The sequence below is a fragment of the Aspergillus heteromorphus genome (assembly GCF_003184545.1).
Source record: "Aspergillus heteromorphus CBS 117.55 chromosome Unknown BO70scaffold_33, whole genome shotgun sequence".
In the NCBI taxonomy this organism is placed as follows: domain Eukaryota; kingdom Fungi; phylum Ascomycota; class Eurotiomycetes; order Eurotiales; family Aspergillaceae; genus Aspergillus; species Aspergillus heteromorphus.
In genome coordinates, this window is record NW_020290438.1 from 289,805 (window position 1) to 305,851 (window position 16,047).

The 16,047-nt window shown below is 57.0% G+C and overlaps 8 protein-coding genes across 8 annotated transcripts; 4 read left to right on the top strand and 4 right to left on the bottom strand.

The window, feature by feature from the left end:
• The first annotated feature begins 152 nt into the window (after nucleotides 1-152).
• Nucleotides 153-1,515, top strand: ura6 (uridylate kinase ura6). Its single transcript, XM_025541456.1, has 2 exons — nucleotides 153-494; nucleotides 624-1,515. The coding sequence occupies exon 2, from the start codon at nucleotides 633-635 to the stop codon at nucleotides 1,272-1,274; it is 642 nt and encodes a 213-aa protein (XP_025395612.1). The 5' UTR covers nucleotides 153-494; nucleotides 624-632; the 3' UTR covers nucleotides 1,275-1,515.
• Nucleotides 1,516-1,541: 26 nt separating this feature from the next.
• Nucleotides 1,542-3,384, bottom strand: BO70DRAFT_365861 (PCI domain protein). The gene is made up of 3 exons (XM_025544181.1): nucleotides 3,100-3,384; nucleotides 2,889-3,003; nucleotides 1,542-2,820 (listed from the first exon to the last, which is right to left on the bottom strand). The coding sequence occupies exons 1-3, from the start codon at nucleotides 3,347-3,349 to the stop codon at nucleotides 1,848-1,850; spliced, it is 1,338 nt and encodes a 445-aa protein (XP_025395613.1). The 5' UTR covers nucleotides 3,350-3,384; the 3' UTR covers nucleotides 1,542-1,847.
• Nucleotides 3,385-3,691: 307 nt separating this feature from the next.
• Nucleotides 3,692-5,075, bottom strand: BO70DRAFT_365862 (uncharacterized protein). The gene is made up of 3 exons (XM_025544182.1): nucleotides 4,518-5,075; nucleotides 4,388-4,464; nucleotides 3,692-4,332 (listed from the first exon to the last, which is right to left on the bottom strand). Exons 1-3 carry the CDS (start codon nucleotides 4,621-4,623, stop codon nucleotides 3,919-3,921), a joined length of 597 nt encoding a protein of 198 aa, XP_025395614.1. The 5' UTR covers nucleotides 4,624-5,075; the 3' UTR covers nucleotides 3,692-3,918.
• A 1,298-nt stretch (nucleotides 5,076-6,373) lies between these two features.
• Nucleotides 6,374-7,372, top strand: BO70DRAFT_416808 (PaaI family thioesterase; the record flags this gene model as incomplete). The annotated part of the gene is made up of 2 exons (XM_025547398.1): nucleotides 6,374-6,441; nucleotides 6,490-7,372. 2 exons carry the CDS (start codon nucleotides 6,374-6,376, stop codon nucleotides 7,313-7,315), a joined length of 894 nt encoding a protein of 297 aa, XP_025395615.1. The 3' UTR covers nucleotides 7,316-7,372.
• Nucleotides 7,373-7,429: 57 nt separating this feature from the next.
• On the bottom strand, nucleotides 7,430-9,017 carry BO70DRAFT_355929 (thioesterase family protein; the record flags this gene model as incomplete). The annotated part of the gene is made up of 3 exons (XM_025541914.1): nucleotides 7,430-8,337; nucleotides 8,397-8,603; nucleotides 8,966-9,017. The coding sequence occupies 3 exons, from the start codon at nucleotides 9,015-9,017 to the stop codon at nucleotides 7,430-7,432; spliced, it is 1,167 nt and encodes a 388-aa protein (XP_025395616.1).
• Nucleotides 9,018-9,355: 338 nt separating this feature from the next.
• Nucleotides 9,356-10,749, top strand: BO70DRAFT_365865 (Stk19 family serine/threonine-protein kinase). Its single transcript, XM_025544183.1, has 2 exons — nucleotides 9,356-9,965; nucleotides 10,027-10,749. The coding sequence occupies exons 1-2, from the start codon at nucleotides 9,419-9,421 to the stop codon at nucleotides 10,617-10,619; spliced, it is 1,140 nt and encodes a 379-aa protein (XP_025395617.1). The 5' UTR covers nucleotides 9,356-9,418; the 3' UTR covers nucleotides 10,620-10,749.
• Nucleotides 10,750-10,871: 122 nt separating this feature from the next.
• On the top strand, nucleotides 10,872-11,799 carry BO70DRAFT_390154 (SRPBCC family protein; the record flags this gene model as incomplete). The annotated part of the gene is made up of 2 exons (XM_025546129.1): nucleotides 10,872-11,298; nucleotides 11,399-11,799. 2 exons carry the CDS (start codon nucleotides 10,872-10,874, stop codon nucleotides 11,797-11,799), a joined length of 828 nt encoding a protein of 275 aa, XP_025395618.1.
• A 919-nt stretch (nucleotides 11,800-12,718) lies between these two features.
• Nucleotides 12,719-14,641, bottom strand: BO70DRAFT_374196 (C2H2 zinc finger protein; the record flags this gene model as incomplete). Its single annotated transcript, XM_025544955.1, has 1 exon — nucleotides 12,719-14,641. The coding sequence occupies one exon, from the start codon at nucleotides 14,639-14,641 to the stop codon at nucleotides 12,719-12,721; it is 1,923 nt and encodes a 640-aa protein (XP_025395619.1).
• Nucleotides 14,642-16,047: the final 1,406 nt, after the last annotated feature.

Sequence of the window (16,047 nt, forward strand, 5' to 3'; positions counted from 1 at the left end):
GCACAAACTATCCTAGGCTTCAAGGCCCCAAGGCTCCCAGGCTCCCAGGCTCCCAGGCTCCCAGGCTCCCAGGCTCTTAATTCCACCACCTGGACTTCGACTTCAACTTCGACTTTTGTTTTTTTTTTTTTTTTCCTCCTATTTTTTTTGGCTGCGGCTTCATCTACGCGAGTCTCTCCGAACCTGCTCGATGCCTTCTTCCCTGCAATCCTCCGCCCGACTGCTGCGTGGAACCCTCCCTGGAGTGTCTGGAGTCTCTTCCGTGCGCGCAGCCCAGCCCGTGGCCCCCCACCTCCACCATCTCCATCGCCAACCTGTCCTGCATCGCCCCTATTCCTCTTCCCCTCCTCCCTCATCTTCCCCATCCGCCTCCCCGTACAGCCGCTCCAACTTCAAGATTCTCCCCTTCCTGACCATCATCGCCATCGGCACGGGCTCCTACGTTCTCCTCGTCAAATCCCGCACTGGTGTCCACAAACCCAAACCCGCCAACTGTAAGTTCTCTCCCTCTCTCCTCCATCCCACCCACACTATAGTTAATGTTATACCCCCATCATCCCACCCCTCCAAATCTTCCCCAGCTGACCACTCCACCCCCCCCTCTTTTCTCTCGGTCCTTCTAGAACCCCAAAATGGCCACCACCCCCGAAAAGACCCCCCGCTTCTCCCCGGCCGACATCACGGTCGTCTTCTGCCTGGGCGGGCCCGGCAGCGGCAAAGGAACACAATCCGCCAACCTGGTGCGCGACTACGGGTTCACGCACCTGAGCGCCGGCGATCTCCTGCGCGCGGAACAGGTCCGCGAGGGCAGCCAGTACGGCGACCTCATCAAGACCTACATCCGGGAGGGCAAGATCGTGCCGATGGAGATCACTGTGGCGTTGCTGTCGAATGCCATGGCCGAGGCCCTGACCTCGAAGGCTCCGTCCGCCGTGAAGCCGCGCTTCCTCATCGATGGGTTCCCGCGCAAGCTCGACCAGGCCGTCTTCTTCGAGGATACCGTCTGCCCGTCCCAGATGACCCTGTTTTTGGATTGTCCGGAGGAGGTCATGGAGGCGAGGTTGTTGAAGCGTGGGGAAACGTCCGGTCGGGATGATGATAATGCCGACAGTATTCGCAAGCGCTTCCGTGTCTTTGTCGAGACGAGTATGCCTGTCGTCCAGGCCTTCGAGAAGCAGGATAAGGTTGTCTCTGTTACGGCCACGGGGTCTGTGGATGAGGTGTATGCGCGCATCCGGGAAGGGTTCCAGGCCAAGGGGGTCAATCCTTTGTAAATTGGTTGATGGCTGTTTGTCTGGGGGTTGCCTATTCATTTTTGTTTATTTTTGGGGGGAGGGTTGATCGGTGGAGTGGGGAATATGGATGGGTTCATAGAGAGGGGCAGCTATGTATGTGAGTTGTGTAGAATTTAGCGTCCGGCTTTTGTGTATAACTCCATGTTCTGGGTTCGAGGCTTGGCTGGGGAACTGGCCACGGCTACAATGCAAGCCGCAAGCCCGCCGAATATAATAGAGCATGAATCGTTTATAGCTACGCACCCGTAAATGCATAACTCGTGTCATTTGTCAGGTCCTCCTCTCACGGCGAACCTGTCTAGAAACCAATAGCTACCATGATGAAACCGTAATGTGCCGGTGAACAATCCAGATGACATAAGAAATAGAAGGAGAAAAAAAATAACAGGCACAACACAACAGAAACAAAGAAGTAACACCTCATCCCAGCCAGACACAGAAACTTTTTTGTCATCGCCCAAGGTAATGCTCTCTGTGTACATTCATCACTTCAATCCACCTCTATCTCTCGCGCGTTCTCCTACTCACTAACTTCTGGGTGCGGGTAGGCCATTACTCCGCAGCCACGGCCTCCACCGGAGCGCTGACGGGCGCCGCCGGAGTCGCTTGCTGCTGGTTGTTGCCGTGGCGGCGACGGTCGCCACCCTTGTTACGGTCGTTACCCTTGCCCTGGGCAGCCTCCTCGGCCGCCTGGGCCGCCTGCAGCCCCTCGCGCACGAAGCGCTCGCGCTCGCTGCGAACGACACCCAGCACCCGCTCGAGGCTGCGGCGCCACACCATCAGGCGACCCTGCACTTCCGCCCACTGCTTCTCGCCGAAGACGCGGTAGGTAGCCCGGTGCACGAGGAACTCCGAGCGCAGCTGCGACAGCTTGCCCTCGACCAGACCGGCGCGGATGGTGTCGATGACCCACTTCTCAACGTCGGTGGCCGGCACGCGCAGGGCCGTGGCGATCGTGGCGTAGGGCAGCGAGCGGGATGGGGTGGAGGCGGCCAACGAAGCCAGAGTGAGGAGGCGCAGCTTGTTCTGCAGGGCGTCGCCGGCGTCGGCCAGCACACCACCGGAGATGCTGGCCAGCGGGCTGGCCGCCACGAAAGCCTCGTAGGCGTCGAGGGTGTCGGCGGTGAAGATCTCGAGCAGCTCAAAGAGAGTGCTGTCGCTGGAGCGCAGGGCCTGAACGGCGTCGGAGGCGGTCAGCGGGGTGAAGTCGAAGACGGTGGGGTTGGTGAGGGCGGACGTCAGGGCGCGTAGGGCCAGCTCGCGGGACTCGGGGTTGCTGGCGTTGGCGGCGGGGATGGTCTGCAGGGCCTGGATGACATGGGTCTGGGCCAGCTCGGCGTCTCCGGAGGCCGTGGCGGCATCGGCGATGGCGAGGTGCAGGCGCTGAGCGTCCTCGTCGTCCAACTCCCAGGCGGCGAGCCAGCCGGGCAGCTGGGCGGTCAGCTGGGGCTTGAGGGCGTCGAAGGCGACGGAAGAGCTGGTCTGGCGGATGACGGCGACGGTCGCCAGGAGAACGTGGTAGCGGCTAGAGTCGGTGGCGGGGAGGGTGTTGAAGATGGTGGACAGGATGGAGATGGCCAGGGAGGGCCGAACTGAGGAGAGGAGGTGATGGGCTTGGCGAGGTAGGCGCAGATGCGGGAGAGGAACATGTCCGGGTCGGAGGCATGGTGAACGAGGTGCACGAGGAGGTTGTAGGCGGAGATGATCTCTGTTCAGGGCGGCCATCGTTGTCGACGTCGTCGTCAGTGTCTGTCTGTCAGGTCCTCCGCGGGGGAGGGGGGGGGGGGGGGGGGGGATTACGCACCCTTCTCGGGGGCACCGTTCAGGACGGCGGCCGCGGAGACCAGCTTCTTCAGAACCTCATCGCGCTGCTTGCCATCGGGTTGGGCGTCGGACTGTTCCTGCTCGCGGAGGGGCTGCAGCAGCGGGGCAAGGTCGGCCTGGAGACTGGCGGTGCCTTCGGGCTTGCGGAGGGCGTCGATGTACTGGGCGAACTCGTCGGCGAGCTCGGAGAAGGAACCCTCGATGAGGAGGGTGGTGGAGGGGGCGGGCATGATGGTGGGTGGATGTGTGGGTGGAGGAGAGAGGGAGGGGGGGAGGAGGGGAGGAAGGAGAAGGGAGGGGAGAAAACAAAAAGGGGATTGAGGAGAGGATGGGCGAAGGGTTGAAGTGGAAGGCGTTGGTTTGGATTGGTTTGGGATCAGATTTGGCGGTGGAGAAAATTCAGTGTGGGAAAAACTCTTGGCGCCGCTGCCGCTGCTTCGGGAGATCGTCTTAAAGAGTAAGTACTAGTCAGTCAACTGAAGCCACGTCCTGCAGGAGTCAACTCCTACCCCGAGAGTGTCAAGTACTAACACTCCTGCCGCCGTCTACGGCTACTCGGCCATCTGCAAAGCGAATACACTTCTTCATTATTACACTGAATAACTCCCAGGCGCGAGGGGGGAATCGTACGAGACATCAAGTCGTAGAACATGCAACAGGAACAACGCAATACCACCACCAAGAACCACGATTACTTTCCCCTTCATTACACCCAATCGACCCCAAGAGTGGCTACAAACGATCCTATCCTTTTACTAACAGCTCCCCCAGATATTCCATGCCATCATCGGCCGGCCTTTTACAGAACCAGTCCCAGACCCAGGAACATCACGGTCGCCAGCAACCCCGTGGCGTGCTCCTGCGCCAGACGCACCGCGGCATTGGCGGTAGACGAGGAAGAGGAGCTGCTGCTCGTGCTGGTGGCAGTGGTGGTCTTGTCGTCAGAGCTGCTGCTGCTGGCCGTGCTGGTGGCAGTGGTCAGAGAGGTGGCGCTGGTGGTGGTCGACGACCCAGAGGCCACGGCCGAGGCGTTCAGCGTGCCACAGTTCTTGGTCTCCTCGGCCTTGCACTCCTCCTGCTCGTCGAGTGTGGGCGAGGCCTCAATGCACTGGGCATAGGTCGCCTGACAGACGTAGAAGGGGATGGTCTGCGTGTACAGCGCCACGTCGGCGGTCGAGCCATTGGAGCAGACGCAAGAGAAGTCCAGAGTGCTCTGTCCAGGCGGGTTAGCGGGGAATGCGCGGCGGCGCCATTGGGGTGTCACCTACCGCATCGCACGAGTTGCTAGTGGCGACTCCCCCGCAGATTTCGGGGCACGAGTTGCGCTCGGCAGTACACCAGGAGGCTACAGCATCGGTCAGTTTGGGAATGTAGCACGCGTCAGGTGGGCGGTCCTACATCGCGTGGAGTAGCTAATGGCGCTCAGGTTGAAGCCGCCGGGGAAGGTGTAGTTGCTGGACGCGGTGGCCGCAGCGACCAGACCCATGAAGACGAGAGGAAGCATGGTGATTGATGTGTGTTGTGAATGAAGCTGGGAATAGAAACAAGATGTTGGATGTAGTGAGTAAGAGAGGTAGAAGTATGACCCGACTGACGATGACAATTGAATGGGGATAAGAGAGGTAGGCAGACAGGCACGAGCAATGGATGGATGCAATGCAACCGGGAATGGGGAAGTGGGTTGTGGAGAGGAAGAAGAAGAGAGGAGGAAGAGGAAGGGGGAGGAGAAGAAGAAGAAGAAGAAGTAGAAGAAGAAGGAAAAGCCGGCGATAAGAGGGACGAAACGGGAAGGTGCAGCAAGCAGCGGAATTCCAGCTGTTTATTTATTCTTCCGGGCGTGTGAAGGAACCACTGGAGATGCTTTCTCGATGGGACGGCGAGCTAAAGTAGTTTGAATACTAGTCCAGCGAGGTGACAGGTGAGCGAGGGCGAGGGAGATAGTCCGGTGGTTTCATTCCAGCCCGGCTTATATGAGGTAGGTATCTATCTATCTACGGGGAAGGAGAAACAAAACAACATCGACACCAACAACAACAACAACAACAACAACAATAATAATAATAATAATAATTAAGGATATTAATATTAATATTACGGCGTACACATTATGCACTATTTCTTGCGTCCAGTCAATTTCCCGTGCCCGGTTTTGAGGAGGCTCATGATTTGGTCGGCGCATGTTTGTTGCCCTACGCGAGGGATGCCGATTCCTATTAAGTTACGATCACACTTTTTTGAGACAAAGGAATATCATGTCGCAGACAGGTAGGTAGTAGGTACCTAAGACCTAGGTACCAGGTACCAGGTACCATACCTCCACCTCTCTAGGGATGAAGGATTCCTTCTCACCTTTCTCACCTTCCCACCTTCCTTCCCACCTGAAAGAAAATTTCCGCCGGGAGACACAGACTGGAATGTGCATGGCTCTACTAGGTTCCTTCGGGTGGCAGGCATGAATGCTGGGCCCGGAGGCTAGTTGGTGGTTGGTGGTTGGTCGATGGGGTGGTGGTCAGGTCAGGTCAGGTCTTGCTTTCTCAATTCTCTCCTCTTTGTTATCGATTCATCCCCGGTAGTGCCCTGAGCTAAAGTCACTGGCGGGCGTTGTGACTGGCTGCTGCACTGGAGCCTAAAAACTAGTCGCGCTTTAGTCGAGGCCAGCGCCATGGCATACGTAGGCAGCAGAATGGGAACGGTGGGAACCAGGTTCGCCTCCATGTATGTTGCACAGAGGGAATAATGTATTTTTCCCCCGTCGGAAGTGGGAGGTCAGATTAAGGGGGAAGGGGGGAGGATGAGGTTTGAGGTTTGAGGTTTGATGTTTGAGAGAGAGGGAGGGGGAAGGGGGGAGGGAGAGAGGGGAATTATTGTGCATCTGCAAATAATTGAGGGGAAGTACTCCGTAGTGCTAAGTACTAGCAGTGGTACTCCGGACCAACGGTACATAGACTAGATACCACAGATAGATACCACAAGACATTGACGGAGTCCTACTCCTACTACTCCGTCCTATCCTTCAGGTTCCGATCCGTTGGGAACGTTGATGGACTGATTGACTAGATAATAATACCTACTTACCTTAGGTACCTTGTTACGGCAGTGCTCCGGACATAGTATGGAGTACGGAGGTAGATCAGTCAAGATCAGTCAGCCGAGGTCTCCATTTGTCTGCACTAACGGCACTACCCCCATTGGGCTAGCGTCCCACGGTGCGCTTCCGGTATTACCGTCCCGTCGATACCGTCTCGGTACCATCCATGGCTGATGTCTTTCCTCAGGGCTCAGGCACTAGTAGACTATCCTACTATCTACGGGGTACTACGGAGTACTACTCCGTACTATCCGTAGTACTATCTACTTACCACCTTACTAGTAACTACTACGCTACACCACTTCTCCACCATCACCATCACCACATCTCATCTCATCTCACATCCCAATTCAACTCCGCTCCCCCTCCCCCTCCCCCTCATCCCCATCCTTCCCTCTCACCTCACCTCAATGGCCTCCTCCATCCTCGACACCCCCACCCCCCCTCCCTCCACCCCTTCCTCTCCTCCGCCGTCCTCCGCCCCTCCTCCACCATCCCGACTACCTCCCATCCGCACCTACTCGCGCATCCCCAAGCCTTCCACCGGGGAGGACGGCTACTTCGCCAACTCGCTCGCCACCGCCTCTACCATCCCACACGTCCTCACCTTGCGACGCCATGCTCATCTCCTATCCCCTCTGCCCGCCCACCCCCCTGTCTGGCCCGCCCCACCGACTCCCCGACCCCGATCCACGCGCCCGACCTGATCCTGATACTCCAGCTCGCCACCCCGGGTATTTCAGGCCATCCCTCCACCGTGCATGGCGGCGTGATTGCCACCGCGCTGGATGAAGCCATGTCTTATGCCGTGGCACTATATGCGCCGGAGACCGGGCCCAGGTTGACGAACGCTGACCCGGACGACATCCCGCCCACCACCACCCGAGGGAAGTTGTATACCGCCCAGTTGGACATTCGCTACAAGAGTCCCGCCAATGTCCCGGGGTATCTGGTCATCCGCGTCAAGGTCCTCGCTCGCGTCGGTCGCAAGTTCTGGGTGCGCGCCCAGGCGTTCCAGCCCGAAGAGGAGGGTCCTGGGAGGGAAGGCCGGATGCGCCTCACCACCGATGCGATTGCATTTTGGATGCAGACGGGACCTTCACTCTGATCTAATACCCTTGACTCTCTTTCAATCCCCCCCTCTCTCTATCTCTATTTGCATATATGTACATATATAGCTCTATATATACGTGGACGGCCGGACGGGGAAAGGAGGGAGGAACTACAGCTTCTGTCGGCCTCCGATATTGCGACTCGCACTCACCACCAAACCCACCTGTGTACTCAACGCCACCACTTGTCCTCGTCCATCTAGCACAGTCACGTCCAGATCCGTCCGTCCTTCCCGCACCAGCTTAGTCTGGACCCTGCTGTACAGCCACTCCACCCCCTCTGCCGGCAACCGTCGCTTCAGATCGATATTCAGTGTCACTGTTGGGTACCAGTTCCGGGCGTGACCCTGGTCTCCAGACGTCGTGGCCATGTCATCAAACTCGGACAACGCCCCCGGAAACAAATCCGTCAGATACACCAGGGCTTCATTGGTCCACCGCGACGAGACATCCCCATTTGGCCGGAATCGCGCCCACTGGTCCACCACCGTCCGCTGACCCGAGACGGGAGCCGAAGCGGGGTCTGGCCCGTACAGTTCTGCATGCGCTGTCGCTCGCCGAAACGATGGAAATGGCATACTAAAGCGCGTCCACGCGCCGTCCCGACCCGTATCGCCCAGCGCCGCCAAGTGCACCGTGCCATCGGGCTGGGATCCCGGCGGCGGAGGCGGGGACAGCTCCCACCCCGTCGAGGTGGTCAGGCCCACCTCTGCGTGTGCCGGACTGACCGTGATATACCCGGCCACTTTCACTTCTAGTTCCTCTGCTTGGTTGTTTTTCGACGCTGTCTTCTTTCGTTCCGGCGGTTGAGACAACGTCACATGCACGGTACTGGTCCGCCTCCCAAGCTTGGTATCCTGGACAGTCAGCACGGCGGGTCCGACCGCCGTGCGGCGCAGAAACGCCAGCTGCATCGTTATCGGCGTGGCCGGACCATTGTAGAGGGTTGGGTGTGTCTGGGCAAAATGGACAAGCGCCAGCCGGTAGAGCACCGACGAGGTATATCCGCCATGCGGGACTGTGTAGGACAGGCAATTAGCAAGGTGATCCCGCGGTCGTAGATGGGGGTTTGCCTACCAGACCCAATGCACCATGCGTCTTCGAGATGGGCAGAGTAGCGATGCGAACCAAGGGGCGTTACCTGGATGGCCGCCTCGAAGACTGAACCGTGGGCAGGACTCATCGCACTGGACGTAGTGGCACGTAGGCCGTTATGATGTAGGTAGGGTATATAGGTGAGTGTCCAGTTTTGCACACGGTTCTGCAATCGGCTTGACGCTCCTCCTGGTTCAAAGTTCAGGGGAAAGGAGAAAGAGGCGGAGGGGAGAGAGGGAGAGAGAAAGAGAGAGACAACAAGCGGACCTCGGCTGTTTCCCCTCGCCCGAGGGCCCGGAGCTGACTAACTAACCTACATTGTAACTAGTTAACTATCGCGTTGTGAACCTCCTCTCACCATTGCTCTAGAGAGGCAGGCAGGACATGGATCTGTATTACGGATGGCCACGTTTCTGTTCCGAACCGCCATAAGCGCTCTTCAAGTTCTCCCCCTCCTCATCCCATCCTGTCTCAAGTCCAGCCCGCACGCTTTAGTAGGCGTATCACAATATGGTTGTATGTGTATGCACCTCGTGTGCCGAAAGTCTTACCTGAGGTAGGTAGTAGCCGTGTATCCATGTATGCAATGTAACATGCGCCCATCATGATTCCAGCTGTGCACTTGTCAATCAATTAACCCATGTATTCATCCATCAGGTAATATGCTAAAACTATGAGACTTGTACGCCGCTATATAATTCGCTTTAAGGCGCTGCTAGTAATCTATATAGAATCATTCCTATTTATACAATCAGTATAGCCCATCGCCGCCTCGGATTGGCTGGGTGTCCTCCCGCCGGCGGGGCCGTTGCCGCACGTGATCTAATCGCGTCTTGGCACATCCGTTCCATTGCCCATGTCGGCCTCAGGCCCACTACGCATCTTCTCTCTTTCTCTCTCTCTCTCTCTCTCTCTCTCTCTCTCTCTCTCTCTCCCACTCTCTCTCGCTAACTGACTGACCGACTGACTCATCCTTGAACTAAACCCGGGTCAGTCGCCCTGCCATGCCCTTGCGCATCACTTCCGCCCCCGTCTCTGGTGTCAAGAAGAATAAAAAACCCGCCAACTCGAGGCCGCGCGCCTCTCCCTTCGCCACTCATGCCCGTCGCAAACCATCGGCTCAGTCCTCATCCACCATTCTGAAGGCCGATGATGATGACCAGGGCCCGCTGCCAGATGTCGGCATCTCCCGATATGTCCCGGAGACTGTGCCCGTCACAGATGTCGTTCACGCCCTCCAGTACATCCGCGACACCATGTTCGAGGACCTCCCCCGTCGGGCCGGGATGAACAGCACGCGCATCGCCGAAGTCCTCAACTTTCGCCGGACGCTGCCTCCCCTAGCCTCGGTCGCCCACGTTCATACGTTGCTGGATGCGCCAACCAAGGTGGAGAAGGAGATCGTGGAACTGGTCCGCGCCGGTCGAGTCCGCCGGTTGATCGTTCCTGGGAGAGGGAACGATGCGGCCGGGCTGGGCGACTGCCTGGTTCTAACGGAGGACTGGGAACGGCTGGTGCGGGACAGCGCCGCTCTGGAGGCGCCGCTGAAAGGTATGCGTACATTCCGACAGCTGGGACGGACATACTCGTTCAGTCGGCTGACTTGTCGCAGATAAATTCCTGCAACTGCTTGGGCGGATGGGGAACACGTCCACCATCCCTGGCGCAATCTTCTCCCCACCGGAGTATATGGCTCTGGTCCGAGCCGGATTCCTCGTCTCTTCCTCATCCCTCGTGAAAGGCTCGTCAAGCCTTGCTTCCCTACCCGGTCTCCCAACCGTCTCTGCCATTCCGGCTTCCGCGAGCCGGAACGGCGCCGCTGAGCCGAACGATGCCTTCAGGGCCGATCCCTCCCAGTTCCATACTGCCACTCTTTTCCTTTCATTACCGAACACGGGGCCTTACCTTCGGATGCTGGGCGCCGGCCGGTCGCATCTTCTCTCGCTCCTGAAAAGGTCGAGCTCGAGCGAGGCTCCCGTGTACCTTCTGCGTGACCGGTGGGATGGTGCCGTGGAGACTGATAAAAGCTTCAGCGTAGCGAAGAGGACGAGGGGCGAGTTCTCGGGCATCTTGCCTGGTCGAACAAAGAAGTGGAAGGATCTCTACGGGATGACCTTCCGCTGGGTTCTGGAGGAGGCCCTCGGGGCTGGGCTGATCGAAACCTTTGACACTGGCAGCGTTGGCCCTGCCGTGCGCTGCTTGTGAACCTGGCCAGTTCAATCAGTTTCGAAACAGCCTTGGCTTTTGAGGTCGTGCTGGTTTGTCTCCGGGCATGGTATATTATATGATACCCACGAAGCAGTCCGTGCCTGGACCGAATCGACCCTGTAACTAGCGTATATAGTTATATAGAAATGTATATACCGTGTTGTTGCATGTGACCGCCTTGTCGTCCTCCCCCTCTTACCTTGATTGTTATCCGCATCCATCTGTTTCCCTCTCCCACCAACCACAATCATGTCTCCCATTACATACCTTCGTCTGACACCGCATCCCTTGTCCATCCTGCCCGATCATCCATCCCTCGACCCCTCGCCCACACGGCCTCCTCTTAACGAGTTCCTCACCGCCATTCTCACCGAAGCCCAGACCTTCGTGGCCTCCATCCCGGACACCTTCCGCCGCGATCGCAAACTCCGTCGATCGCCCCCGGCCACCGCCCCAGTCCATCTCTCCACGCGCGCCCGGTCGGGCGAGTACTGGGTCTGCCGGAAGAGCGTCCACAAGGACGCGCCCGTGCCCGGGTCCGCCTCATGGGAGGAGTTCCGCGCGGGGCTGAGGGAGCACCATTCCGAGCATGAGATGGAGTACACGCCCAGTGTGAGTGCGGTGAAGACGTTGTTGGAGTGGCCGTCGGCGCAGGAGCTGGAGCAGGAGCTGGATGGTGATAGGACCCGGGTGGACATGCATGGTGAGAATTCCTCTCCGTCCGAGTGGTATCCCAAGAGGAAGGACTCTGTACTGATGCCGCGTCACGCCTCCAGTCGTTATGATCACGCACACCTTCCACCCGACCGCCTTGATCGCGCCGCGTTCCTTTATCGTCCTGGTGGTATCTACCGACCGACCCGCGCGCGGATTCGTGACTGTCCAGATTCCGCTCACCGTCGCCCCTGCCGGGTCGGATCTGGACTCCTGGCGCAACACGATCTCCGCGTCTGCCCCTCGGAATACCATCTTCGCATCCTATGCGAGTGTGGAACAAGTGCTCGCCACCCCGGACGGGCTAGAGTGGATGGTGGCTACCACATCCGATGCTGGCGGGGCCATCCCTCAGTGGATACAGCGGAGCTGGACGATGGGCGGAGTCCCCAAAGCTGTGGTGGCCGACGTGGGTTTGTTTCTTGGGTGGACAGCCCGGAATCGATCGCGGTCCCGGCCTTAGCCAACAGTTGCTTTATAGACTGTATGTCTTGTGTACCGGCGGTCTGGCCAGGGACAAATGGGTCGGCGGAATGACACGAGCCATGACTCATTATCGATTGGGATAGGACTTTCTACGAAAGGATGCAGTTGCATCGGTGGCGTCCCTCGCCGGAACGAAAATGTCATGGCCGAACACAGAAATAGATTAAACAAGCCAGGCTCTTTCACTGGCAATGGTCGCCGAAGTTAACAGAGATTTTGACCGCCAGACTCCCTTTCCTGCTCCTCGCACACGGCGATGGGACGCTGATGCGTACACAATAACATGCGGTGGTAATAACTAACGCCCAATAAAAGAACAGAAATATAGATGGTGATTTACCATAGCCCCAATTAAAGTAAAGGAAAAGCGACAACCCGGTGCAGCGAGTACCGTCGAATGCGGATCAACATGGAGGACAGACCGAGGGAGAGGAGGTATAAACAGAAGACAGGGAATGGGACAAAAGATGTCGGAAAGACACGGGCATAACAACAGTCCCAAACCGGACTGTGAATCCGAGATGGGGAATTCAAAGCAGTACAACCGGCATCGTACTGAAGCCAGCACTATCGCCAACGGTATCCATAAGTTGGTTATAGAGAACAATGTTGCAGACAGGAAGAAAAGTGGCGCAGGCCTTGGAGAATTAGAGGAACCAATCGGAAATAGGAATTTGGGAGATGAACCGTCGTGACAGAGGCGAGGAAGTAAAAAATAATATGAAGGGTATTATGAGACTTGCATCAGGGTCGGTGTAAATCCATGACAGAAAGAATGTTGAAAAAAGATGGATATCTAATGACTTAACAAAGGAAACATAAACAGGCTGGAATGGCTGAAGAGACCCCCTCCCCCTCCCCCCCGAAGTAGAGGAGAGAGGGAGCGAAATCTCCATTCATCGTGTTGCAGTGCTGACAGAGTTTGCCTCCGTTTGAGGCTGCGGTGCATTAGAATTGGACATTGCTAACGCATTGACATTCGCAGACGCAAGTTGAGCTCTCAGCGCGGCAACCTCGGTTTTCAACCCACTGAGTTCTTCATGCACCGTGCGAATATAGGCCCAAAGCTTGTCTTCGCGGTCCCGACTTTGTTCAATGTAGGCGGTTTCATGGGGGCTGGGGAGTTGGCTGCCACTGTTCGAAGCCCCCTCCAGGCCAGGCTTCGAGGATAACGAGCCACTATGGTTGCTGGAGTGACCGTGGGATGATGTGTGTTTCGCATTTGAAGGTGCTGGTGGGACGGAGCCTTGCGAATGTAGTGCAAATCGGGAGTCAGTAGAGCTCATCCCAGGTGGTGGAGGGAGCTGGGGAGCACCCGGTTGCGGCGGGGGTAGACCCAAACCCGAAGCAGCATGGGTTGCGACGGAGGTAGAAGAGGGACCTGCCCTGTTATACGGTTGCTGTTGGAACGACTGGGCCATACCGGGAGAATGAGCACGATGGAGTTGGACATTATTATCCGGGCCATGGCCAAGTTGATGTGATGACAATGCATTTGGTGATAACGGTTTTGGGCTCTCTGTGATATTGGTGGGGAAAACAGATGAACCAGAGTGCTGACCAGGAGGTGGAAATGTCATGTTCCCGGACTGTGATATGGGAGAAGTCGATGTGCTGGAGCCAGCGTGGCTTGGTGGAGGGAAGAGACCCCCTGGGGAAGGTCTGCCCGAGGCAATTGGGGGATAGGTGCTCGGCTGGCGTGGCTGGTAACTTGTTGTAGTGTTGGAACGGGATATCGAATCCGTCGACATATCATGCTTCTTGATGCTAGGCATATTGAGCCGCCGTTCTTCTTCCTCATCCATACGCTCTGGCTCGGCGTAGACAAGGCCCTCCATAGTATCCTCGGTGCCTCCCGGTGCTGTAGCGTCACCGTATTCTTCCTCGGGAACATAGCTTCCCATGCTTGCTCTACGCCCTGCGCATCCGCCCTGGCCCTTGTTATGACGAGCTAGAGCATCGCCGCGGGCAAATCTGCGTCCACACTTGGGGCAAATATGTGGCCGTTCGCCAGTATGGAGTTTCGTGTGCCTTTTCAGATCATGCAACCGACGAAAGCGCGACTGGCATGTTTGACACACATAAGGCTTTTCCTGGCTATGGGTGAGGAGATGGCTCTTAAGATTATGGTGTCTTGTGAATTCAGTGGCACAATAAGGGCAGCGATGCTTCTTCGCCGACGGGGACCGCTGTCCTTTGTGAAATCCAGAACCGGGTAGACTTAGACCTCGCCGAGGATCGTTAAAATTGGCAGTGGGCATCGGGTATGAAAAGGCCTTGTTGCCTGATTCTTGCGAGATTTCACCATCCTCACGGTGGTGAGAACGATCGCCATCCTGGGAAGTCGATTCCTCGATCGGACCAGGGCTGGCTACAGTTGAGGTGTTCATGAGCGTCGTGTTGTTATCGGCTGCCCCGAAAGCATCATGCACGTTCCCCGGCGCTGGATGAGAATCTACCTGCATTTGATCTGGCGACGCTTGTATACTCTCATTGATGGGGTTGGCCTGCTTCTCGCTGGCCCCAAGAGCCTCTCTCGCAACCTGTGAACTGTGCTGATCTGATTCCTTTTCATGTTCCTGTGGTCGATCTGGTGGCCCGGTGGCCGAGGGCGCTGTTGTTGTCATCGGGGGCAAGGAATCTCCCGAGCGCGAAACGTTCAGTCCGGCGCTAGCAATTGAAGTCAGACTCGAATCAGGTTTTGATTGTTTTAGGAAGGTGACAGGTTCCGATGGAGCTGGGATTATTGAGTTGGACGCCCCAGACAAAGGCTTAGAGATAGAGACAGGTTCGTTATTCGATTGCATCAATGCGGCCATGGATAACAGATACTTTGCGCCAGCCTGGAAGGGTTGACGAGGATATGGAGAATCTAACTCGATGGAACCCATGTCAGCTGATCAAGGTCTTCAGCGACAGGCGTGTAAGGTTGTGGAAGGTTGGGAGTAGCGCGATACGCACAGGGAGGGAGAAGGGATTGAGATGTAGCAGCTTATATCAGAGGGCAAGCAGGTAGGACAAGGGAAAGAGTGGTATCCATCAGAGACAATGTCGCGTGGGGCGCTCACCTAGAACCGAGTGTGGCGCAAGCTGACGGGAGGTTCAGCCTTCGCGCGACGTCTTGTCAGACGATCAGGTCCCACAGGAAGAAAGATGGGACTCGCAGGTGGTAAAAATAGCGGTCAGCCTGGCAAACAGATGAACGGGTTTGAACCTAGCGCCCGCTCGATCTGGATCTGGTGGGAGGGGGAGGGGACTTTAGTCCATCTGCTGGGAAGCCGTAGGAGACCGGGGTTGTATGGCGGAATGGAAATGCGTGGTTAAGCTGCAGAGAGGAAGCTGGAACCCGCGATTGTCAAAGCAACGAGGGCAGGAGAATTATGCAGAACCAGGGCGTTGGAAACCAGTCAATGTACAAGCAACATGAAAACTCAGCAGACCATGGAAGTATTGGGACAGGCAAGGGGGCGGGTGGATGGATCTTCGGGACACGGAGGAGAGGAACCTGGTGTGCCGGAGGATGTATGTATAGAAACAAACCACTGCGGCGGTGATGAATGAGGCGGCGGAGGGAGAGGGAGGAAAGGAGAGGGGGGAGGGGAGAGGGAGGGGGGGGGGGTGGGAGGCTACTACCAAATGCAGCCGGGCAAGAGAGACGCAGGAGGGGAAGAAGACGTGGGTAGATTGGGAAGCATCAAAACTGATGCAGACGACCGTGGCAGAATGGATACAGGTAACCAGCCAGGTAGGAAGAATAATAACGTAGTAAGTAGTTAGTAGAGTGGTAGTAGTAAGCAGGTGGGTGAGTGTTCGGGTCGCCTAGGAAGCAGGCGCGGGAATTGTTCCTGATTGGGCCACACGGTCAAAGCGAAACAGGCTGGATCGAGCGCAGAGGGACGAGAAACAGGATCGAAAAAAATGTAGCAGATCGAGGATGACGGAGGTGGTAGGGGCTAGCTCGAGAGAATTCGCAGAGAGAAGGTGGAAACAGAAGAGGAGGAGGATGAGGGAGAAATGGAGGACGAACACGAGGCAGGCAGAGTGGCTGGAGCAGTGGCCCGTACCAGTTGTGGCCAATGGGCCAAGGTTACGGGCGGCTCTGCCGGGGCCGTATAGAATCTAGGCAAATACGGTACAGTACGGTATCTATCAGTACATAACTACTTAGTAAGGTAGTACATACTTACCTACCTAGTACTACCTGGGAGCATCTTGGACCGCGCCG